The sequence below is a fragment of the Erithacus rubecula genome, assembly GCF_903797595.1.
Source record: "Erithacus rubecula genome assembly, chromosome: 14".
Classification (NCBI taxonomy): Eukaryota; Metazoa; Chordata; class Aves; order Passeriformes; family Muscicapidae; genus Erithacus; species Erithacus rubecula.
Window position 1 is genome coordinate 18,000,100 of NC_136666.1, and position 24,999 is coordinate 18,025,098.

General features: G+C 45.5%; 2 protein-coding genes and 1 long non-coding RNA gene across 5 annotated transcripts in view; 2 read left to right on the plus strand and 1 right to left on the minus strand.

Moving 5' to 3' along the window:
• Nucleotides 1-1,478: 1,478 nt before the first annotated feature.
• On the plus strand, nt 1,479-2,233 carry LOC306807742. Of its 3 annotated transcripts, none has more exons than XR_013775802.1 (3): nt 1,479-1,501; nt 1,654-1,948; nt 2,050-2,233. It is a non-coding gene; the product is annotated as an uncharacterized lncRNA (long non-coding RNA). The 3 variants fall into 3 exon arrangements; XR_013775804.1 differs by lacking the exon at nt 1,479-1,501 and adding an exon at nt 1,559-1,629 and having other exon boundaries at nt 1,718-1,948; XR_013775803.1 differs by lacking the exons at nt 1,479-1,501; nt 1,654-1,948 and adding an exon at nt 1,534-1,638.
• Nucleotides 2,234-5,234: 3,001 nt separating this feature from the next.
• On the minus strand, nt 5,235-20,388 carry AAGAB (alpha and gamma adaptin binding protein). The gene is made up of 10 exons (XM_079317748.1): nt 20,272-20,388; nt 16,060-16,250; nt 15,464-15,560; nt 14,810-14,899; nt 12,124-12,207; nt 7,752-7,834; nt 7,288-7,378; nt 6,608-6,712; nt 6,209-6,258; nt 5,235-5,646 (listed from the first exon to the last, which is right to left on the minus strand). Exons 1-10 carry the CDS (start codon nt 20,345-20,347, stop codon nt 5,569-5,571), a joined length of 945 nt encoding a protein of 314 aa, XP_079173874.1. The 5' UTR covers nt 20,348-20,388; the 3' UTR covers nt 5,235-5,568.
• A 657-nt stretch (nt 20,389-21,045) lies between these two features.
• Nucleotides 21,046-24,999, plus strand: part of IQCH (IQ motif containing H) — a 47,728-nt gene continuing 43,774 nt past the window's right edge. The window contains exons 1-4 of the mRNA XM_079317749.1: nt 21,046-21,294; nt 21,616-21,713; nt 22,045-22,153; nt 23,412-23,534. Of these exons, the coding sequence (XP_079173875.1) occupies nt 21,205-21,294; nt 21,616-21,713; nt 22,045-22,153; nt 23,412-23,534 (420 nt within the window). The 5' untranslated portion in view covers nt 21,046-21,204. The remainder of the gene's footprint in view (nt 21,295-21,615; nt 21,714-22,044; nt 22,154-23,411; nt 23,535-24,999) is intronic.

Consider the following 24,999-nt stretch of genomic DNA (forward strand, 5'->3'; position numbering starts at 1 on the left):
TTTTATATAAATATTTCACTTTTGGCTGTTCCAACTCTGCTCTGTAAAATTGCCCTGGGTTTCCTCCATGAGTGTCTTCTTTGCTTATTTTGGTGACAAATGTTGTTGTCCTCATAACAACAGAGGAAATTGAACTCTGGTGCCTCCTGCATTAACCATAAAAATGACATGTGAGGTTCCAGAGGCAGGGATGGGGGTGAGCAGGAGCCCAGCTGATCCAGGGGCCACCAGTGGGAGTTAATCCCAACTTTATTATGAAATTTGCACACAGAGTCACTTCCTCAACCAACCTGGATTTCCTCTGGGAAGCAGAGCTGCAGCTCCTTGCTAAAAGATAATTAATTGCTGACCATTATTAATTGAGGCCTTTTGAAACCCAGGATTCAGATGATGCATAAAAACTTTGGTCAATCTCCCCTCCCCATCCCTCTGCAGTGGAGAAGGTGAGCTGGCCCAGCAGTCAGTGAGCCACAGGGGAGATTTTCTCCTCTCCAGCCTTCATTTCCTCTCTGCCCTTTGGTGCTCAGTGAGCCAGGGGAGCTCTGAGGCTCTGCAGTGACCTCGGGCAGGCCCTGGGCCAGCACGGGAGGCTTGGCCTGCTGCTCCTAGAACCTGATGAAAGCTTTGGGGGGCAGCTCCAAGGGATGGCAGCAGCCTTGCCCTGGCTCAGACTGCTGCAGCTCCAGCCTGGGATATCCTCTTGTTCCACCAGGGTTTCACCCATTTTTGTTCTCCAGGGTCAGCAGCAGGAGTGTGACCCTTGCCTTGGTGTGGCTGCTGGCAGAGGACAGCCAGGCCCTGTGCTGATGTTCATTGGTCATGTCCTGAGCTGCAGGTTGTATTTTGTTAGGAGTAATCCAGTGCTGTCCATTTGATTTAATCTCAGCAATCAGTGTGCATATGCACAGAGATGGAGAAATCCCATCACGAGGCTTTTCCCTGGAGCTCTGAGTTCCTCCCAGTCTCCTCCCTGTGGGGTGAGGGATGTTCAGGACTCAGCACAAGTGGTGACACCTGTGCCTTGAGCTGCTCCCAGTGGAAAAGCAGGAAGAGCCCAGCCCAGGGCAGATTTCAGCCCCATCACAGCTCTCCTGCTCCCTGGCACTGCAGGGGCAGCAGGATGGAATTCATGGCTGGGCTGAGAACCAGGCCTGAGCATTCCATGTTTGTTATTATCTACCTGCTTTTGTATTTATGTGTCTTTCTCCAGATTAAACCAGTATTTAAATTTTAGCAGAAGGGTAAGTTAAGGACTCAGAATATTAAACCTCCCATCTGCTCCTTGCTGATGATTGCTGGAAATGAGGAGTTTGTGATGTGAGAGCTGAGCTGAGCACAAAGTCCCCTGAGCCCTCAGGAGCCACGGTCCCAGATGGGGACTTGCTGCTCCTCAGGGTTTGATGAGGCTTGAAAAACCAAACCCTGCCCCTTCCAGAGCTGCCTGGGCCACCCTCTGCTCCCTCCACTGAGGTGAGTTCCTCCTGCTGGCTGCAGCCCCTCAGTGTGTGCTGCACACTCAGTGTGTGCTGCACTCCCAGCTCTGTGCTGTTTTTTGCTGCACTCAGCTCTGTGCTGTTTGTGTGCTGCACTCCCAGCTCTGTGCTGTTTGTGTGCTGCACTCCCAGCTCTGTGCTGTTTGTGTGCTGCACTCAGCTCTGTGCTGATGGAACCAGGGGCTGTTTGTGTGCTGCACTCAGCTCTGTGCTGATGGAACCAGGGGCTGTTTGTGTGCTGCACTCCCAGCTCTGTGCTGATGGATCCAGGAGCTGTTTGTGTGCTGCACTCAGCTCTGTGCTGTTTGTGTGCTGCAGTCCCAGCTCTGTGCTGATGGAACCAGGGGCTGTTTGTGTGCTGCACTCAGCTCTGTGCTGTTTGTGTGCTGCACTCAGCTCTGTGCTGAAGGATCCAGGAGCTGTTTTTGTGCTGCACTCCCAGCTCTGTGCTGTTTGTGTGCTGCACTCAGCTCTGTGCTGATGGAACCAGGAGCTGTTTTTGTGCTGCACACTCAGCTCTGTGCTGTTTTTTGCTGCACTCAGCTCTGTGCTGAAGGATCCAGGAGCAGTTTCTGGTCTGGGTTTTTGTTCCTCCCCCTGGCTCTCCATCCCTGCCCAGCTGTGCCTCCTCCTGCTTTCCTGTTTGTTACTCGAGGCCTGTCCCATGTACACCCTCCCTTTCCATGTGGAACTGTAAGGTCTGTTTTTGACATTTTAATAAACTTTGATTTGAAAACTGAGGCTCGTGAGCAAATCAGGCAGTAGGAGGGATGTATTTAAGGACACAGATTGACAGTTTGGGGGGTTGCCATGGCAGGTAATTGGGACACAGCCAGTAAAGCACACAAGAGCTCAGTGACAGGTGAGACCCTCCTTCTGTTTACAGCTGGGACAATTTGTTCAAGAATTTAAAGTCAAATATCTAGAAAATAATTTTAAAATTGCATTTAGTTCTTTCAACTAATGGGACTCGATGGTGAGTAGAAGTGGAGTTCTGTGCTCCAAGGATTTACTGTCCCATTGCTGGAGAAGTCAGAGACAGCGGAGCATTCACGTGTTCAAACTGCCACTGGAATTCCACCAGGAATTCCACCTGGGCTGGGAAAACTGGGGAGCTGCATTCAGCACTGGGGACTGAACTGGGGAGCTGGTACCAGCTCAGGAAATTGGGGAGCTGATATCAGCTCAGGGGACTGAACTGGGGAGCTGATACCAGCTCAGGAAATTGGGGAGCTGATATCAGCTCAGGGGGATTGAATTGGGGAGCTGATATCAGCTCAGGGGATTGAATTGGGGAGCTGATACCAGCTCAGGAAATTGGGGAGCTGGTACCAGCTCAGAGGATTGAATTGGGGAGCTGGTACCAGCTCAGGAAATTGGGGAGGTGTTTTCAGCTCAGGGGATTGAGGAGCTGCAGAGGAGCGTTTTCAGCGCTCAGTGTCCTGCCATGAGCAGAGCCCGGGTTCCTGCCGTGTCTCCATGGGGAGCTGCCATTCCGTGCTGCAGCCGCGCGTCCAGCCAGTGAATCGCGGGGAGAGCCGTGAGGAGCAGAGATCGCGGCCGTCCCTCCCTCCCTCCCTCCCTCCCTCCGTGCCGAGCCGCTGGTGCCTGTGCCGTGTCCGGATCCCGCGGGCAGGGCGGGGCAGGGCGGGGCAGGGCGGGGCAGGTGCCACACCCCGGCACTCCCTGCCCCTCCCTGGAGCAGCCCAGCGCCGCGATCCGCGCTGTGACTCCTCACGGCCCCCGGGGCTTTCCCCGGAATTCTCCGCTGTTGGTTGTTTTTCCTGACAGGATTTACCAGAACGCTTTTTCCACTCGGGTTTCAGCCACGTGCTGGGGCTCTGCTGGTTCTCACCTCCCTCCCCGTGTCCCAGTCCCGCGGGGAACGGGGGGATTCAAACTCCCAGAGCCTCAGCAAAGCAGAGTGAGCTGAGCTGCCATTGCTGGAACGTGGGGCTCAGACAGAGCTGGGCAGGAGTCTGTGCCTGACTGGGAACACTGGGAACACTGGGAACAGTGGGAATGCAGCCCAGGCTGGAAGCTGCGGCAGCCACAGCTCTGCGCGGAGCTCCCACCTGGAGCGGGTGTCACAGCTGGGGCTGTCACTCCACCCGAACCGCGCTGGGGCTCTGTGGAAACCAACAGGGAATTCCTTTGTTGTTGCTGCACAAAGAGAAACTGAGTGACAAACGCGGCTTTGCTTTTCCGCTAATGCCCCTTTTATTCATTTCTGTAACTTCTTATTTTGTAAAGAAATTCTGTAGCCAAAACCAAAAGGTCTCTTCAGAAAAACCCCAAACAACCCACAAAAAATTAACCACCAGCAAAGTAAGCCTCGATTTTAAACCACAACACAACAACCTCAAAGGATCATTAAATTATTTCCCAGTGTCTCCAGCCACACTTCCTGCCTCCATGATTTATGCCCCTACAAACAAGACCCATATTTACAATAAATCATGATAGCAAGAGTTCTGAGTATGGGAATGAGCTGCTGCACCTCATAAAAAGGCAGCAAAGCACTGGGTTTTAATTTATATGATCTAATTAAATTTAAAAAGTCACATCTCTATCACATGTCTAAAGAATGGGTTTATAAAGTGTCCAAGTCTGTTGTTTTCTTCACTGCCTCAACTCCCTTGGCACTCTGGCCATTTGTCACCATTGCACAACAAAGATTTAGAAAGGGCAGAAAGACTCTTCAGCTACCAAGAAGCCAAAATGGAAATATTCCCTCTTGGAAGGAGCCCCCTTCAGGTGTGTCCCCCTCTGTGTGGGGGAAGCTGTGCAGAGTCCCAGCCAGGCCCAGCAGCTGCTGGGGAAGGTGTCAGGTGGCCCTGGCAGGTTTTCCTTGGATGTCTCTGCATTCCAGAGTTCTTTGTGGGCTCAGGCTTCAGCTGAGGAGCAATTGCCAGACTGCCAGTCAGGCTTCAGCTCTGTCCTTAAACACTCAGTTCAGACCCAGAAATGATTCCCAGCATTCAAGGAACTGATTTACATTCACCTTTGCTTCATCATGGCAAGGGAACCCAAGGAGCACAGGGGAGGTGCCTGCAGGATGTAAAACATCCAATAATGGATGGCAAACCCGTGTCCTGGGACTGGGGAATTCAGGGGACGTGGGAGAAGTGAATTTTGAAATTCCTAACTGAGGGTGCTTAGCAGGGGGGGGTTCAGATGGATAAGGGAAAGCTCTTGGGGTCAGACTCTTCCATAAGGGGATCTGTTGGATCCTCTTCCCACTGATCAGGCTGCAGCAGAGCAGCCAGGCTGGCACCTCCCTCCTTCCTGCCATGCCCGAATTCCAGAGGCTCTGAGCCCTGTGCTGCTGTGGGAGTGACGTGGATTGATGCAGGAAAAGGGAATTCCATGGGCACACAGGAGTGTCAGCACAGGCAGGAGCACCCAGGGGTTTGGGATCCCAGCTGGCAACTGAGGCAGAGTCCCAGAGCAGCTCTGTGCCTCCTGCCAGGTGAACAAACCTGGCATTTCACCCCCACTTCCATTTCTAGGGGGAATCCAGGAGTGTGGCAACACCTGACATTCCAGGGAAGGCTCCCCCCTTAAAATCCAAACAGAACCTGAGCTTGGAATGGCTTTGGCACTTGGCAGCTCCAGCCCTGGCACAGCTCAGCCTCCTCCTCACTGCCCATCCAAATCCAGGCACTGTGAACTGGGAAAAGCTCCACAAAACCACCCAAGAGCCCCAGAGCTGAAAAATGGGAGTTCCAAACTCAGGAGTCACTTCCCAATCCCCAGCCCTGTGTGCAGAGAGAACTGGGAGCCCATTTGTTTATTTAAACCCCAGAGAGGAAATCATAAAAATGTTCATTTGACAAATGTAAACTCATCACTATTTCCTTGAAGCACACACTGTCACCTTCCCAAGCCCTCTGAGAGAGGAGGAAGGACAGCCAGGCACAGCCCCTGGAGCCAGGAGATGCTGTGGAATGTGGAGTATGGGGAATCTGTCACCCAGGGAAGCAGCTACAGCTAGATGGGTTTTGGCAATGAGCACTGATTGAGGGAAGGATCATCCTTTAGGATTGCTCTGGCACTCCCAGCACACAGCAACTCAGTTCTCTTCATCCGAGGACAGACCTTCAATCTCATCCCTGTCCCCTCCAATTGCCATCCAGAAGGCTTTGGCCACCTGCAATGGCAGAAAAGTGGGAAAGGGAGAAAATTCCCATCACATGGCTGAGGATTTTGGGCTTCCCATCCAAAGAGCAGAAACTGAGCAGCAGCTGAATCTGGCAGCCAGGTCTGTAAGGGCAACACATCCTGCCTGAGTGAAGGAATCCCAGCAGCACAGGGGCAGTGACTCAGGTCATGGGGGGCACCTGTGGTACCAAAGCTGTGATTAAAGCATCATTCAATCCTGCAGCAGATCCACACTTCCCATGGACTGGCCAGCCCCAGGGACTGCAGGGCTTCCAGCTCAGAATTCAGAAAGGCAAAGTCTTTTTTTTATGGCACTGGGGAGGGATGAGATGATCTTTATGGTCCCTTCCAACCCAAACCATTCCAGCATTTTATGCTTTTCTGCTATTTCAAACTTTCACGTAATTACTGGGAGATACCTGACAAGTCCTCCCTAGGACTGTGATTTGTTCTCACCACTCTTAATCCAGGAACTCTTCAGGAGCAGCAACTGTGGCTTGGAAAGAAAAATCCCCATTTTACTGATTCCCAGCCCAGTTCCCAAGGCTCACCTTCTCTGCATGCAGCTTCCTCTGCTCGTGGGGCAGCGTGGCAGCTCTGTCTGTGGAATGAGAGGGGGTGGGACTGAGGCTCAGGAGTGAGCAGGGACAGAAACACCTCCTGCAGCTGGACTGGGACCCAGGAGCACCTCCTGCAGCTGGACTGGGACCCAGGAGCACCTCCTGCAGCTGGACTGGGACCCAGGAGCACCTCCTGCAGCTGGATTTGGGAATTCCCAGAGCAACATCTGCTGCTCTCAAGAGCATTATCAAGATAAAGGGCAAATGAATGGAAAGAGCAGCTAATTCTAAAGGACTTGAGGTAGAACAGGAATTTCCCAGCTTCCCAACTCACTCTCTGAGCCCCTGAGGAGGTGCCAGAGCTCAGCTCCATCCCTCCTGCTGGGTTACCTTTCATTTCTTTCAGCTTGGAGAAGAGCCTTTCAAAGTTCTCCAGGTCCCCATCCCTCGTGGTCAGGCTGGCCAGCTCCTGGATGTCCATTTCCAGCATGGGATCTGAAACACAGCTTGGCTGAAGTGATTCTGGTTTCTCAGCAGAAAACCAGGATTTTAACAGCTGCAAACCCTGTTTGCAAATTCCAGTGTCACAGGAGAGAAAGAAACATTTGATGTACTGATTGTTCATACACACAAATCATGGCATTGGTAGAGGTGGTTAATTTTATGGAAGAAATCCTTCCCTGGGAGGGTGGGCAGGTCCTGGCACAGGGATCCCCTGGATCCCTGGCACTGCCAAGGCTGGATGGGGCTTGCAGCAGCCTGGGGCAGTGGGAGGTGACCCTACCCATGGCAGGGGTGGATTGGATGGGATTTAAGGTCCTCCTAACCCAAAATATTCCAGGTTCCATGATTCTGTGGTACATCACATGTGAGCTCCTGCAGTATTTAAGGTTTCTTGCTGATTCCAGAATGCTCTGTGCAGAAACAAACCCTGATCTCTCTCACAGCTGCTGAGGAAGCCCCATCTCCTGCAGGGCTGCAATGGTTTTCAGGATTCTCTCTCCTCTGTGCCCCCTTTTCCCTGAGCAGGGCCAGGGGCTCTGTGGGTGCTCCCAGCACACTGAGCTCACCTGCAGCACCAGCAGGCTCCAGGCTGTTGGTGCCAGCTCCATCCTCTCCCTCTGACTGGGACTCTTCCCTGTCTCCTGGGGATGGGCTGGACTGCCAGGAAACAGAGAGAGTTCAGTATCAGTAATGCATGAAAAAACTGCAGCAGCAAATCAGGTGCTTCCTGCTTTTCCTTCAAACCCTGCACTTTATCTCAAAGTGTCACTGCAAAACCTGGGCCACTTCTGCAGCACTGCAAATTGGTGCTGCATGATGGGATTCCAGCATGGACTTGTTGGGGTTTTTTCAATTAACACCATGAAATGACAGGTGCTGTTTTGCCCCAAAGGGGATAATGTGGATATAATCCAACCCATCCTGAATGGAGCTTTTAGTGCTCTTTGGCTCTGTGGCACAGGGGGGGCCCAGCACCCCCAGGGATGCAGGGAGGGCCTGAGCAGAGCAGGATGATGCAATCACTGGTTACTTCTGTCTCAGGGGTCTCTTCACAGCCACGGCTCCTGTTGGCTCCTGCCAAGGTGCTGAGCAGACCAAAGCCCTGGGTCCTGTCTGCAAACAAACAGAAAAACACACAAAATGACTGCAAGTACTGCCACTGGCCAGGGGGAGAGGGAGAATCTCACAGCACCATGGAAAACTCTGCCAGTGCACTTGAAAATAGAAATTTCACATCATCTCTAGGCTTTAAACTGTGTCAGCAACATTTGCTGCTAAATATTCCCCCCAGGAAAGAGATGTGTGAGGCACAGGAGAAGTGGGGTGTTCCCAGAGCTTGTTGGAAGTCTCTGCTCTGGTAAATCCCAAATGAGGCAGCTGGACAATGCAGCAGCAGCTGCTGTTCCTGGAGCAGCACTGAGTCTGGGGCTGGATTCAGGAAAAGCAACCAGAGCCTCTGCTCACAGTCTGAACACGACAGAAATGGCAAAGAAAATTCTTAAATATCTCATTCAGAACTCCTGGGTGGGGTCATCCATCAAATCCAGGGTTTCTTCTCACTGCAAGGTGCTCTGGCACTGCTGGCTTAAGGTGTATCTCAATGCTGCTTTAAAAGGGATTTCAAAGCTAAACAGCTAAGATAAAAAATGTGGTGCAGTATTTTTAATTTAAACAGGCTGTATTTTAAAACCTGTTTTATATAAAAGTATGTGCATAATGGGTGATATGATGAGGTGTTTTTTATTAAGTCAGGTTTTTCTAAGTCAGTTTACTACTCAATACCACAGCCTTGCACTGAGTAGTAAATATTTGCAGTTACACAAGACACTAAGGAGATTTTTCTGCAAACCTTTGTATTTTAGTCAACTAAAACTGAAATAATGTGAACTTGTTGTACCAGAAATAGCCAGGAAACAATGACTTCTGCCAGAAGAAAGATTTAATATTACTTTTTAAAAGAAGTATGTTCTAAATTATTGCACTCATGACTAAGCTCTAGACTCAACTGTTGAGGTGATGTCATTTGGATGCTCTGTGCAGATTTCCTTGCCATTTCTCCAGCCTCCCATTTTTGAAGGGTTGGATGTGTAACTGAGCCCATCCAGGAGAATTCCTGAGCCCCCATTCCCTGCTCCTGAGGCTGATCTGCCCCATCCCTGGCCAAAGGGCTGGGAAGAAATGAATCAGTGGAGCTGAATGAGTGCCCTGGGAAATGTTCAGCTGCCCATGGAGGCCATCAGTCACTGAACAGAAGTGCAGGATGAAATTTGGGATTTGCAGCTTCCCCAGGTTCCATGGGGTGAGCAGAGCTGCCTCTGGGCCAGCTGTGAGGATGGACAGGGAGCCAGTTTCTGAGCCAGCCCCAGCAAGGCTGGGCACTGCAGTGCACAATGTCCTGCACAGGGACAGTCCCACACTGGCAGAGGAGAGCAGGCAGTGATCTCACCATGGAGCTCACCCTCAGCTGGGATTAGAGCTTGTCCTGTGCAGAAAAATGGCACTGGCTCCACATTCCCTCCTCCAACCCTGCAGAACCTCAGGCAGAGCTATTGCAGCTGTCATCCCCTTCTGGAACATCTGGAATGTGCAGCAGGGATCTCTGAACAGCAGTGATTTGTGCCTGGATCTGTGGTGAGGGAGGAGGCAGACACAACACTTGGTTGCAGGCACACCCTTGAAAAACCCTTCCTATAAACTCCTTTTATTGGATGTAAAAGTTATTTCAACTTCTGGGTGCAATTCAGGAAGTGGGTGATGCCTTACACAGTGTTCTTAAGGCAGCAAAGCCAAGAATGAGCTCATCCCACTCACTGAGCTGTGCTGGAGCCCAGAGCAGCTGGGGCTGTCCCTGTCCCTGTCCCTGTCCCTGTCCCTGTCCCTGTCCCTGGCAGGGTCCCAGGCCAGGCTGGACACTGGGGCAGGGGAGGTGTCCCTGCAGGGCTGCAATGGGATGGGATTCAGGGTCACTTCCCACCCAAACCATCCCATGATCCCATACTCTGTGCAGTTTCACAGGAAGCACTCAGGATGCTCTGGACATGGATTCAGCATTCCCAGACTCCTGTTTCACTGCCTTCACCTGCTATTCCTCCTGTCTCCAGCTGACACATGGTGATCCTTACACATAAAATTAGAATTAACACATCAAAATTCCCAATTTGTTCAAATGGCCTCCCTAAATCAGGTTAATTGGCTGTGATGAGAGTCAGGCTCATTCCTGGCCCCACCTGAGGTAAGCAGGTGAATTTAAGCAGGAAAGAAGCCCAGCAGCCTCTTCCAGAGGGCTGGAAATGGTTTCTGCTCTTGTTCCAGAGGCTCTTGCAGGGACAGAGATTGCAGCAGCAGTTGGATATTTCTGTGGGGAGGGAAATGTGTTATCTGGAGAACTGCTCATGTTCTCCTGCACCAGGAAACTTGCAGAGACTGAAGGGAGCTCAAGGCCTGGAGAACCAACTCCAAAGGATTTGTTCCTGGGACACTCCCAGGTAAGGCTGCTCCATCTGCTCACAAAGCACCTGGGATTGCTTACTTGGTGTGAAACTTGTTTCTAATTCAACTGTGTTGCATTTAATAATCCTTTTTATGGATCTCTGTGATATAATGGTGAGAGAAAAAAAAATTAAATCATTTTAATTAATAGGTGTGTGAAAAAACCTGCAGCTTGAGAAGAACTCTGTTGGTGCTTAATGCAGTAAAATAATATGGGTCTGATGTTTGTGCTTGAAAAAAGTTATTCCTGCTCTGTCTGTAAATTTAAATTCTCAGGAAAACAGGTTTTTGAATTAAGACTACACCTTGCAGTGCTAGAAGTATTTACTACTGGAACTCTCTTAAGGTCTCTGATAACTCTTGCAGAGCATTCAGATAAAAGTTAAAGTTGGATTGACATGGCAGCCAGTTTCTAGGAGCTGGAGGAAGCTGAAAACAAAAGATATGTTACAGGTTGTAAAAAAGTTTTATTTTAAGCAAAATGAGCTCAATGATTTCCCTTTGAAGGCACAGCCAGGCTGCAACACCTTCCAAATATAGCTCATTTCCTGAGGGGGCTGTGGTGGTGCAGCAGTGCTGTGTGGGGCTGTGGGGAGAGAAAATGTGGATTTTTCAAGGAGTCTGACCTTTACAGAACACAGCAGTGTGTGCAGGAATTTCCCCCCGTGGAGAACTGAACATGTGACTAAATTCTGCTGCTCTGTAAGGTGGCATCTGCCAAATGCAGGAGATATGTTGATAAAAAGCCATTTTTAGCACAAGTGAGATAAGCTGACACCATCTGCCAAGGTCACCTGCTTCTCTGTAATGGTTACACTGAATCAGAGCCCACCTTCCCTCAGCTCTGATGGGGAATGAGGAATCCTCAAAAAGCTGCATCAAAAATGGAGTTTAATCATTCTCACCCTGGTTTTACTGAGTCCCAGCAAGCACCTTGCAGACACAGAAATGAACAGCAGCCTCTCAGGGCTTGAAAGAATTCTACAGTTATTTCTTGGAGGAAGGGAAAGGGGACAGCAGAGAGGTGTTGGAAGGTTGGTGGTGGGATGAGGCTTTGTGAGTAAGAAATTTCAGGCCAAGCATCCTTTAGGTTTCATGTTCCCACATTTTCTGCTGCAGTTTGTGTGATTAGAAAGGTAATTAAGGGTTTTCAAGTAAAGGGAAGGATCTACACTTGCAACCACAGCATTTTCTTTTCTGATGAGTCTAAGGCTGAAGTGATTTTTCCAAAATTCTAACTCTACCTGTAACCAGCTTTCTCAAAAAATCATCTGGGTTGCCCATTTTTTGCACTGTTGTCAAAAAATTCTGTGGTTTCCATGTACTCAAGTGGGGCTTTCTGTACCAAAACAGTCCTGAAATGTTTGACACAGATTCTTTGCCAAATCTCTTCACTACATTTACTATTCTCATTTCTAGTTAAAAAAAAACCAAAACCAACAAATGTGGAATTTAACCTTTACCTCTATGGTGAATCATGTACCAGTCTGACAAAGCTGATAATTACAGCCTATTTCCCACTAGAGTTTGGTGGAACAAACTTGGGAGTTTTCATGGCAAGCTGTAGAATGAATGGAATATTTAACTGAAATTATTGGTGGAGAGGGAACAGGAGGAAGTTTCCCACTGAAATCCTTTCCTGAGAGGGTGGTGAGGCTCTGGCACAGAGAAGTTGTGGCTGGAAGTGCCCAAGGCACAGGATAAGCTGAGCTTTAAGGTCCCTCCCAAACCAAAGCACCCCAGGATTCTGTGAGTGCATCAGGACACCAAGGGGGGATGAAAGCCAAGCCTGAGCCCCCAGTTCCTTGGGGCAGTCCCAGAGGTGCTGCTCCAGCTGTGCCTGTGCTGCTCCAGCTGTGCCTGTGCTGCTCCAGCTGCTCAGGTTGAACCCTGCTAACCCCCAGGGCACCTACCCCCCTTCATGAGCACGTTGGACCAGACGTTGGCGTTGAGGGCCTGCACAATGCGCTTCACTCCGGTGGACTCGGGGAAATCATCTGCACAAAGCACAGACACAGCTCTGAAAACTCCTGAAAGTAACTCTGAAAACTCCTGAAAGTAACTCTGAAAACTCCTGAAAGTAACTCTGAAAACTCCTGAAAGTAACTCTGAAAACTCCTGAAAGTAACTCTGAAAACGCCTCAAAGTAACTCTGAAAACTCCTGAAAGCAACTCTGAAAACTCCTCAAAGTAACTCTGAAAACTCCTCAAAGTAACTCTGAAAACTCCTCAAAGTAACTCTGAAAACTCCTCAAAGTAACTCTGAAAACTCCTCAAAGTAACTCTGAAAACTCCTGGAAGTTACACTGAAAACTCCTGAAAGTAACTCTGAAAACGCCTCAAAGTTACACTGAAAACTCCTCAAAGTTACACTGAAAACTCCTCAAAGTAACTCTGAAAACTCCTCAAAGTAACTCTGAAAACTCCTCAAAGTTACACTGAAAACTCCTCAAGAAACTCCAAACACCAGCACATGCCTCCAGAGGTGGGGCTGAAGGCCTCACAATTATTATATCTTCACAATTATTATTATCTTCTAACAATTATTAGAAATTCTGCTCCTGGTACACAGCTCAGATTTTTCACCTTTGATTCCTGAGAGGTCAAGGAAATAAAAATTAATGAGATTCCATAATGAACTGTGAGCTCAGCATTTTGCAGATATCTAAGTTCTTTTTGTTAAATATTTAATAGAGGCCTATATTAAGTAATATCTGAGTAAATTTTATAGTAACAGACAAGGAATGTGAATGTTTTACCCCAAGATCTCTTACAATAGAAATATATTAGAAAGTAGAATTAGTTTTCTTTCTGGTGGAAAATAAAGAACTTCAGACAACCATTTTAAAAGGGTGTGATTCCTGTAAAAATGGAAAGGAATATTGTAAAGCTGTCCCCAGTTCCAGTAATCCTGGCAATTATAGGAACATGAAAGCCCAGGGAAACCTTTATTCAAATTTGATTTTATTTACTGAATAGATCTGACACCACTTTGGACCAAGTCAGTTTTCCCATTTCCTCAGTTTAGTCAGCTTCCCATGTTTGTGCAGGTTGACAAAGGGTAAAAAATACCCCAAACAATCCTTTGGATACAAAAATGGGATTGTTTAGAAATCAAACCCAAGTGACTCAGGCACAGGTGCAGTAATTGAAACTGTCTTTAGAAATGAACTGAAGGCTGAAATCAGATTTTTTGCCCTCTGTGATGCTGCTGTTTGGTTTGATATCAGAGTCATTATCAAGAGTCTCAGTTTAGAGCTCCTGTCCTGACTGTGCAAACAACTGAGAATGAATCAAAACAAAAGTTCCAGCTGATTTGAGATGAGCTGCCTGAAATGTCAGAATTTTGAGCAGGGATTGGCCCAGTGTGTTTACAGCATCTGTTGTGCATTTGTAACTCACCCAGAATGTTTGTGAGGTAAATAAGTTACTCACTGGAACACAGTTCCTCCTCTGCATGAGTCACAGTGAATCAACTACCAGATTAAACAGCTAGGAAAGAACATGTATCCCAATATTCCAGAAATTAACATCCTGACTTGTTATTATTCCTGTTATTTAGATGGTAAAAAGCCTGCTCTTTACAATTGTTCAATAGAAAAATAACTTAAGATTACTATTTTTAAAGCACTTAGTGTTTGTTTAGTCTAAGGAGTCTTTACTTCTGGTTATCCCAGTATCTGTGAATCTCCCTCCTTGACTAAAGAAAAAAAAGGAAATATTTTTAAAGGCATGGTGGGGAGAGAGGGAGAATTCTCAGCTACTCAAGATCCAATTTTAGTAAACCTTCAAAGGGGGAAAGGGTGGGATGTGTTCTAGCTGAGGATTTTCTAGTGAATTATTTTTGGTGACTGCAGTGTGCTTGGAGAATCTGAAATAGAGCAAATGTTAGTGATTAATTCCTCTGCAGGCTGCAAATGCACTCAGTCCCTCACTGGGTTCCAGAGAGGTAAAGGCTCTCTCTGAAGTGAGCAGATAAGGCTGATGCTGATAAGGCTCTCAGGAAATGCACAGTCACTTTTCAAGAGTGGAACATCACACTTCTGACTCTTCTTGCTGGGTTTTTTATTTTTTTCAACTTATAAATGTTGGGCAGCCAGTGATTCTGAAACTAGTTTATTTCCTGTGTAACAGCTTGTGTTGCTCTGAAATGTTTTTAACAACCTGCCATTTTCAGCCTATCATGTCACTGTTTGTATCAAGATAGCATAAAATAGTTCTTAAGCCTTTTTAAAACCAGAGTTTTTCTGCCCTCATGCAGAAAAATGTTTCTTTAGATCGATTTTCTAAGTGGAGTATAAACTCCTGATGTATCAATACAGCCCTAGGGCAGTGCTAGAAAAAGGAGCAGATATTATTTTTATGTAGGTGCTGCACAAACAGCAGCTGGATTTGGGAGGGGACAAATGGAATTTCTCAGAGGAAATAACCTCCTCCTCATGCTGACCTTTTCTAGCTGACACTAAGCCCCACCAACTGGGAGCATTCCATGCTGTAATCATGTGGCACATCAACAATTGCAAGGGGCATGACTTTATTTAGAAGATATTTTGGGGCACTGTTTCCTTCTCCAAATGGCAAGAGAAGCAGCAGACCTACCATCCTCATCAGGCAGCTCCTCAGGGCTGAGCTCTACCAGCTCAAAGCCATGCTTGATGCACCATTCTTGAGCTTTCTGTCTGCTCACACCTAAATTGGGAGACAAAATTGGGTATTAGAGGTGCAGATGTGAGACCACTATCAGCAGATTTAGCAGAGTATTTAGCTGTGTTTTACTCCCTCAAAGTTTGTTCTGGAGTGTATGGGAAGGTGTGTAGCAGCTGGCATGGATCCTCCATTCACTGTGGATTCCAAAAATAGAGAGTTGAACTGAGGGACAGAATCAAATGGTTTTGCTGAGGGTACAATGTAAGCAGGAATGAAGGCTTCTGTTAACTCTGGGTGTGACACTGAATTAAGCAGCAGGGACACAGCTGCACCTCCCAGCCTGCTGTTGTCTAGGACCACAGCAAATGTGTGTGTTCCATGTCCAAATGTCCAAGAAATGGAATTCAGCAAGTCCTCCCCAGCTTTCAGCAGGAATGCCTTTCAGTCCCCCTGCAGTGGCAGGACACAGAGCTGACTGAGCAATCTGGTGAAATTCTGATTCCCAGTCTCACCCAGACTGAGGAGCAATTGTTGATGTAATTAGAAGGTCAATTATGATGCAGGTTAATGGCTCTAAGTGAGGATGGGAGCTCTTGGGTCCCCTACCATTCTCAGCCACTCTGTCACAAACCAGGATCATCACTTCTGGCAGCCACTCTTCTGTCAGGGGAAGCCATTCAGAGACACCCTCCAGTCCAGTTTTCTACAGGAAAAGAAAAATATTCTTTGGAATAAATCCTACAGTACTTTAGTTTTTAATAGTATTTGAATTGAATTATATAAAGAAATAGGCTTTTTTTTTTTTTGTCTCAATCTTTTTGGTTTCTGCTAAACCAGTTTTCACTACTGCTGGTTTAGTAGAAACAATTTTGGGTAAAATGCACTGAATTTTATGCTTAGCTCCCTAACTTTTATCTGTCCTAAAGGAGCCTTTAAGAAGCAGCACCAGCTAGGAATAAAGATGGTGAGCTGGATTTGCCATGGTGGCATAATAACTCCTGAAAACCCCTCTTGTAGCTGGAGGAGAGCAGTGAGAGAGAAGGGAACTGCTGCCATTGTTAGCAGGGAAATGTAATATTTAGTATTTAATACTGCTCTTCTGCCAATGAATACAACAGAATAGAGGGGATGGATGGAGAATCTCATTTCTGGCTCTGTGATAGGGCAGCTAGATAAGAAGGAAGAGGAGAAGGAAGCCTTACTGTTGTGCTGTCAAAGTACACCACAAATGCCTGCACAGCCTCAGCAATGTCTGCAGTCACGTGGAATGTGCTGGGGACCACACAGAGGTGGATATCTGCAGAATAGTATTTGTTATCTATTGTCCAGGGGTAGAAATTCACTCTTCCACTTGTTATTGCACCCACAGTAAGGTCATCTTTTCCTGTGATACCTGCAGGAGAGAAAATAAATGAGTACAGTGCCAATGCAGATCCATCTTTACCATAATAAACCAGTATATAATGGAGATCTTTAAACATTCAACTCCCATTTGTTACTTTGTCCCAGATTTTATTGCTTAGCTTTCAAAAGAGTTTGTTTTCTAGTTTTCAATCTAAAATCTGGCCCAGAAGCTGTAGAAAGCCTTTTGTTTTCCTGGAAATACCTTTTCAAGTGTTAAGCTTGAACTCAGTAGGATGAATTGAGAGAAAACAGGATGTATGAAGAGAAAAGCTAAACTTTATTACAACCTTTGCATGCTCATTGAGATGTAAAGATCTGTTTAACTGTGACCAAAACCTGAAGGTAACTAATGAGAAAATAAACCCAGCTCCTACAATTCAGTTGTGATTCCCATGAAATTCCATGCAGGAGCCCAACCATTAAAATTCAGAGCTCTGCTCTTCAAGGCAGGAACTTTTCCAGGAACACTCCTGGAGCTGCACTAGAGCTGGAAGCAGAGCATCCCATTATTCCTTGAGGGAAAGGCCAGGATATCTTGTTCAGATGTTGGATACCTTGGAACACAGGTCAATGATTTCTAAAATAGACTGAGTCATCCAGAATTGCCTTGGGTAGCAGAAGAGTTAAAGAATCAAGTACATGGCTTTTCAAGGATTTGTATTTTAAGGTACTGAGAGAATTCCTGGAGCTGCTGGAACAGGCTGTTCCCCAAATAGTCTGGAGATGAATTTGAATTTATCTGTATCTTATTAGTAAAAAGACAGGAAAAGCTCCTTGCCAAGGCTGCAGTGATTTTTACAACTGAACTGCAAAGCTGAGAAATAGATCTGGAGAGTGAGCACAGGGAGCTCAAAGCAGGATTATTTGCAGCCCTGAGGAGGAGACAGAATCTGAGGGAGAAATGTGACCTTGGAAACAGAAACCTGTAACCATTTCCTACTTCAGAGGATGAAACAGGAGTCTCCTCTCTGGGTTTCTTAAAATAAGAAGTGCCACATCTAAATGATTTTTCCAGGTTGAAGCTTTATTAGTTTTTAATCAGATGATATTCCATGCTAAAATTACCCCACCTCACTTTGGAGCTGGGGGATTCTGAGCTTTGTCTTCTCAGAGGTTTTGTTTTGAATATGATATAAATTTCTCTTTACCAGTGTTTTGACAGTTAAAAATAAGTAACTAAATTGAAATCAGTCTGAGCTAACACAATTACAAGTTAATGCCACAAGAGGCTATGAATAAAAGGGTCCTCAGAAATTACTGGAAAATGAGCAGTAAGATTTAGGGAGGAAAATGGGGTGAAGAAAATCAGCTCTAAAGTCACTCGAGTCAGTCACCCTAACAAGGATACAAAGGGAAAAGAACTTTTATAAAGGTTTTTAAAAGCTGCTCTGAATTTGCTTTGTAAGGGATATTTTTTCAGAAGAGTTCATGGACAAATTTAGGTCTCAAAGCACTTCTAGAATGAGGCCATGTCCCATTTCCTATCACCTGCCACTTGTTCCTGGATTTTAAGGGCTTTTCTTTCATCCCATCCTTCAGCCTGAGATTTTTGCCAATTCCCTGTGAAATTTCTCTCCTGTTAAAAATGGATGTTGCACACTGAACTCAAAGGGCTGCAGGATCTTGGTGAAAGGATTCAGGTTTGTTGTGGGGCTGTAAGAAATTGCTGCACAAGTCCCTGATCACTCCTGGCAGTTTGTCAGGAGTGAAATATTTTTCAGCTATTTCCAAGAATGTTAGCTCATTTTACTGACTTAAATATCAACTTTTAATTTTATCATACAGACAAGATAAATAAAGATTTTGAACACAAGAGAGGACGTGGTAATATTATAAAATCTCACATCCCTTCCCATTTTTAACACTGAATCTTATTAAGTCTTTTGAAAGTGCAAATACTTTTGAAAAAAGGGAGTTGAAGACCAGAAATAACTTTTCAGCAGTTAATCAGAGAACCAAGTGTAGCTCTCTTGCAGTAAAAGTGGTATTTAAGTACTTTTAACAACAATTTGTCTAATAATTTTTTTAATTATTGCAACTTCTTTTTTTTTCCCAAAGGGATTAAGGTATTGACCACTCTTCATAGTGTTTTTCAGACTTGATAAAAGTTTTAAGATCATGCCCCAAATGCTCACAAATCTTCAGAGTTGTCAGGTAACACAGAGTAATTCCCACATTCTGGGCCTTGAGAGCCACCTGGTGGAATAAACCATAAAAAAACCACTCCTAAAATTACACCAAGGAGTAAAGAGAACCTAAATCTGCTGGGGAGGAGGGGAGTGATAAAAATCCAAAAAGAAAAGGAAGAACAATCCCATCAGACAGTAAGAAAACTGAAGCAATCTCATTTGTTTTGGGATAAATATATCACAATAACAACAGGCAGATCAGATGTTGAGCATTTTAAATAGTTTTGTTTTGCCATGAATGAAAGCATTCAACAACAAATAAAACAAATAAAAACACAGCTAGCAAATGTACCATCAGCTGCTCCTCACCCTCAAGCCATTTTCCATTTGACAGGAGGAAAATCCTGGGAAAAGTCTTGGAATTGGTCTGAAATTTCTGACAGGTTCTTTCACCCCACCAAACCCATCTGCATCTGGTTTAATTGCACTTGTTATACAAAGCAGAGAATTAAAATGCTGATGGTTATTTATTTTAACTAATTATTTTATTTCTTTCAGGAGGATTTTAATGTCAGAGGACACATGGACAGGACTCCAGTTTTGGTATTGGGAGTAACAGAAGCTGAGACATTTCAAAGTGAGTACCAATATAAAAAAATCTAAGTTTAAATTTTAAGATTTTCTCAGATTAAACAGCTTTTTGCTCACCTACCTTTTCTACTCGTTTCATTCCACTATGCAAAATAATCAAAGGAGAAACCTTGAGGAACCTTGAATAATTCCTTTCAATTTGCTTATACCTTCCTCAAAAATAAGCTAATAATAATTTTTGTGTGGAATCTTTAAATAATTCAGTGTCATGCAGCTGCTTTGACAGAGGAGCCTTTGACTGCAGATCTTGTACTGTTATTTTTTGTTTAAAATGTGCTTTAATGAGGTGGTGGGAACCAGTTCTTGGGGGCAGCCCTGTGCTTGGTGAGGTCCTAAGTAAGAATTGCTCAGAAAGAGATAAAAACAAATGTAGAGAAGCCAGGGCTGCCCTAATGTGGGGAAACCACCAAGATCTGAACAGCTTCTTCCTGGAATCCCCTGATTTTAAACTACCCAGAATCACACCATGGTTTCCTTTATTATCAGATCTTATTCTTGTGTTCTCCTTTTGTGCCATAAAAATGGCAACTGCTTTCCCAGGAAAACCACTTCTTACTGAATGAGTTCTGTACTCGGGATGAAGTGGGATCTGCAATTCTACCAGCTGCAGAACACACAAAATTTTTAGCTTTCCTTTTAGTCCTTATGCATTGAGAAATCGGTGAATTATTTTCTCTAAAGGAGAATTCTGACACTCTCTGCGAGGGATTGGGGGCAGCACTGGAGGGGATTGGGAACCTGAGGGGAAAACTGCGACCTTGATGGGAAAAATGAGAAACCTGAGGGGAGAGCTGAGATCCTGAGGGGAAAAGTGGGACCGGGAGGGGATGGCAGCGACCCTGAGGGGAAAATTTGGACTTTTGAGGGGAGGGCGGCGACCCTGAGGGGAAAACTGCGAGCCTGAGGGGGACATTGGGACCGTGAGGGGAAAACTGAGACCCTGAGGGGGAAACTGGGATTGTGAGGGGACGGCAGCGACTCTGAGGGGGAAACGGTGACCGTGAGGAGATGGCAGTGACCCTGAGGGTAAAATCTGGGGTGACAGCGACTCTGAAGGGGAAATTGAGACCGTGAGGGGATGGCACCGACCCTGAGTTCACCCTGACGGGAAAACAAGCCTCCCTGAGGGCCGGGGCTGGAGGGAGCCGCTGCCAGCCCGATTCCCGCGGGCGCGGGCAGGCCGCAGCCCCTGGTTCCGCCCGCCTGAGCGCCGCGGCGGCCCCGACTCACGTTTGACGAGCTCCTCGGGCTCGAAGCCCGCGGCACAGCTGGTGAGCAGCGCCAGCGGCCGCGCCGCCGCCGCCATGGCGCCCGCGCCGCGCCCCTTCCGCCGCGGCGCTACCACCGCGCGCGGGGGGGGCAGCCGGGCAGGGAGCGGGCTCGGCCCCCGCTGCGTGCGCTGTTCCCCCCTCTCGCCGCGGCGCGGATGGTGCGGCCCGGCCGGCGCGTCCCGTTGCCGGGTGAGGCGGTGCCGCCATGGCCGGAGCGGGGCCGGTACGGGCGGGTGGGTTCGGACAGCGCCGGCACCGGCACTTTCCTCCCTGAACCGGCCTCTCCTGGCCCGGCAGGGCAGCCGGGACACCCTCGGTCATCCCTCACCACCCTCGGGATCATCCCCGGTGCTGTGAGGGGCGGGGGGCGCGCGGGGTTCGGCCGTGCCTGAGGGGCTGGTGCGTGTGGGGAGCCGGGCTTGGGCTGCGAATTATTCGGGTTTTAACACCTCGGAGCTGTTTAATTAACGCAAATACACCTTTTTGACATGGTCTCCTCACAAGCTGCCTGCTGTTTTTATATCTGAAGGTTTTTGAGATGCCTGCCCCGTGAAACCAGCCGTGCCGTGCGTGTGAGATGTGAGGAAATGTTCTTTAAGCGGAGAATCTCAGTGCTGAAGTTTATTGCCACTCCTTTGTGAAGCTGGTTTTAAAACTTGAGTTTTCCCAGCTTTTCTACAATCAGTAGACTACTGATTTTGTATTCTCTTATTTGTAATTGTAATCTCTTATTTATAATAGTACGGAAGTATAGGAAGTCGCACGAATCTTTTATTTCCTGTATTTAGGAATAATTTAATTTGAATTAAATCCTACCTGACCCCATGGGATTTGGTTATTATTTTTGTCCCAACTTGCTTTTTAGATTCAAGAAGACCTTCAGAAGTTTAAAATGGAAAAAAAAAGTTTGAAAGGAAATGCAGAAGCTGTGGATATTTGTGACCTCAGAAAAGCAGCTGAAAGGACTGAACTTGGGCTGAGGGTAAGTAAAATAGAGCAGATCCAGAAAATGGTTCAGTTTTTAGAGTCTGTGGTAATAATTCACTTGGGCCATTTATTTGTTGTGTTGCAAGATCCATTTCCAGCCAGCAACTGATTACAGCTCAGAATGATGGTTCCCTTTTTTGGGTCACCAGAATTAATTGATCTTGTGCCCATCAGCAAAAATCAGATTTTTCTCTGACAGAGGCAAAAAGTTTATCAACTTTTCAGTCAAGCCAAGACCTGGATTGTTTAATGAACTGAGTTCAATAAAATTAATATCTTTGTAATAAGCTAAACATAATTTCTTCCCTCTTAACAGAAACACACTGAGAATTATTTCAATGTTGCAAACAGCCAAGAGTTAACTCTTTCTTCAGCTGGTAATAAAGAAGTGAATTCCCAAGAGCCCCTTAAGTGGTAAGTGAAACAAATGTTTTATTGTAGCAAGGCACGAAAACTGAGGTGACATCATCATGGAAAGCACATGGGAGTAGTGACCTAGAAAAAGTTACTTTAGTCATTTTCTATTTTGATTTTAAGTTAAAAAAAAAAGGACAAATGTAAATGCAGTTCTAAGCGGAGTGCTCTGCCACTCCTGTGATTTTACTTTTGCTAAATGCAAATTTAAAACAAAATGCTGAGTCTCAATACAGTCATTTGGAGAGAAGTGGATGGAAGCAGAGTGGGTTTAACAGGTAAAATCCAAATCATTTTTAGGATCCTCAGTGCCTGTTTCTCTCCCAAGCAGGAATTTTCCTCCTGGTGCCTGTCAGGAGCAGCTGGTTCTGCCCCCACTGGAGCCTGTGACTGTGCAGAGGTGCAGCAGATCAGCTCCACAGCTGTGCCAGGGCTCCCAGGTCTGAATTCACACCCTCTTGTTCTGCCAGGGGCCACATTCCATCAGGGTTTGGTGTCTTGTGCATCCCATAATACTCTGCCCGTGGATTCAGGGTTTGGCAGCACCCCATGACTGAAAGTGTTCAAAAATCCTCAGCAAAAGGAGCAGATGGGACAGGAACCTCCTCCCAGGCCAGGTTATCCAAGCCACTTTTATCAGGTGGTTTTTATTAATAAATTAAGAATTTTTATTAATAATTATCGATTATTTTTATCTTATGTGGCACTTCCCCCCCCCCCTGCATTGATCATTTATTTTCCTGTCAGCTCAAGTGAGGAGTTTGCATTGGGAATCATCTCCTGGTTTAATTGAAAGGTGTTCAATTCCCCCCAATTTTATTTTTTTTAATAGCACCAGCAGTTTCCTCCCTGCATAACAGTGTGTTATAGTAATAAAATAAATACCACAAAAGCACTGATGAGGTGAAAATTGAACTTTCTGTCTCTGTGCAGCCATGTGGGTAAAAGAGTAATTGGCTTGGATAATAACTTGTGTTCTTACAACCCCAAATCTAAATGAGCATCTCATTGATACATCTCCTTGTAATTACCATCAAAAGAAGAGAGAATAGATGGTGCAGATAAATAAATTAAAGCATTTTTAGTGCTTTCACAAAGTAACACAGTTGTTTAATACTTCAAGTACACATCTAATGAGTCTTGAACTTTTTATGGCATATTTTATTGGTGAAAAATGGATATTTCCTGGATCTGTTTTTGCATTTATGCAATAGAATATGTATCAAAATATTTTCAATTTAAGACATTTCTACTGTAATAAAAACATAGGGCATCCCTCTGGGTTTTATAGGTATTTCTTATAACAAGAAGAAACTTGTAAATTCATTTTCTGTCCATTGTGATTTAATCATCATGATTTTTATTAGCAGAATGGTCAAACTCAATCTATGCAGATGACAGAGTGCATTAAGAACTATGTTTTAATTCTGATTACTATCAGGGTTTTTTAATAATCCACTGCTGTGCCTGCATTGAGAATGGAATTAATTCAACAAAGTCTGAAAAAAGTGTCAATTTGGATAAATATTCAATTCCTTACAAAGTTCTCCATCTGAATAAAAGGCACCTTGTTGTTTGCCCAGTTCTGTGTGGAGTCAAATAATCCTAATTTTTATCATCATTTTGCAATTTTACAGTTTCTGCCTCACTTCAGCCCCAGTGCAGTTATTTTAAGATTATCCCTGTTCTATATTTCAGCAGCAGGTGGAAATGGATTTTAAAATTATTCTTGACCCAGACAACACAGATAATAAAGCTGGTTTAAAACATCCCAATGAGGAGACCAGGCTGCCACTTATAACTAAGAAAAAATCTGCTCTTGTAAGTAATTTGTATTATTTTATATGTTTATTATATGCATTGCTTTGCACTATTACAGTTAATATTTATCAGTCCTAAATAAAATATTTACATGAAAGTCATTTCCTCATGATTTCCTTTTTTTTTTGACATGGGTATTTAAAGATCAAAATGTTTTGAGTGGTAATACTGGGGAAAAGAAATCAGAAACAGGTTTATATCCCAAAATCCCAATCCAGCAAAAATATGAATATCCATGGGATGTGCATGGGCAGTAATGTCAGGAAAATCAGGCAGAGGAGATAAACTGGAGCTTGGGGACTTCTGGATGTGACCCAAAGATGCAGGAAGAATTAAAAGCACATTCTTCTCTCTGCTCTGGGAATGTTCAAATTAAACAAGATGAAGTTTTGATTTTTCCAAATTTCCCTCCTGCAACTGCAAATTTTGGTTCTGCTGCCAATTCTGCAATTATTCTGCAGCAGTTGAATGTAAAGATGGTATTTTTAGCAAAGAATGCTTTCAGAAAAAAAAAAATAAATAAAAAGGAAAAAAAGTAAGCACAGCCATCCCTCCAAAAAATCAATTATGTTCACAAATTTAGCACAGCACTGTGGCCCAATGTTCTCACATGGGGATGCTCTTCTACAATTTGCTCTTCTACAATTTAATTTATGAATTTATGTGGCAGAAGCATCCTGCAGCAAGCCCAGTGCTCTAGGAGAGATTCTGGGGTGTTTGGTTTTAAACAACATGAAGAGAATCTGTCAATGGCACAGTTGTGAGCTGCCACTTATAAAAAAAATCATTTTTTTTGCAAAGCTGTTGCCCAGACTAAGAGGTGATTTGTCTAACCCTGTGATAATAGAGTTAATTAGAAAAAAGCATCATGGCTAATAGGTTTTTAGAACCACTCTAAAACACTCACAGAGAGGAATATTATCCAACTGCAGAGAGCCATGTGTTTTAGCACTCTCCCTGAAACGTGCTCTCAGCACAGAAAACTTAAATTACAAGCATTTAATGGGAATTACTCAGCCTCCCAGATCCATATTTACAGTTGCTGAGGAGCTGACAGGCTTAAAAACCAAGCAGGTATTTCCTCTCTAAATTTATTCTCTTCAAAGTTTTCCAATTTTAGGGCACAACGTGTGGTTTGGGATGGAAAATATTTGCAAAATCCACTGCTGAGATTGTTTGTTGTTAAAGGTGATTTCACCAGCACTTCAAGTAGGGGTTTTATATGATTATAGCGTGTATTATTAGCGGTAAAACCAATGAATCCGTGTGCAGTTTGAGGTTAATTTGGATAAAATCGAGATGAAATGCAAAGCGGGGATGGGCGGGCGGGCGGCAGGGGGCGCTGTCCGTACGCGCACGTCCCTCCGTGTCCGGGGGTCACCAGCGGCTCGCCCAAAAATCCCCTTAAAAATCCCCTTAAAAATCCCCCTCACCCAATTAAATTAAACACTAATTGCTCCGTTCG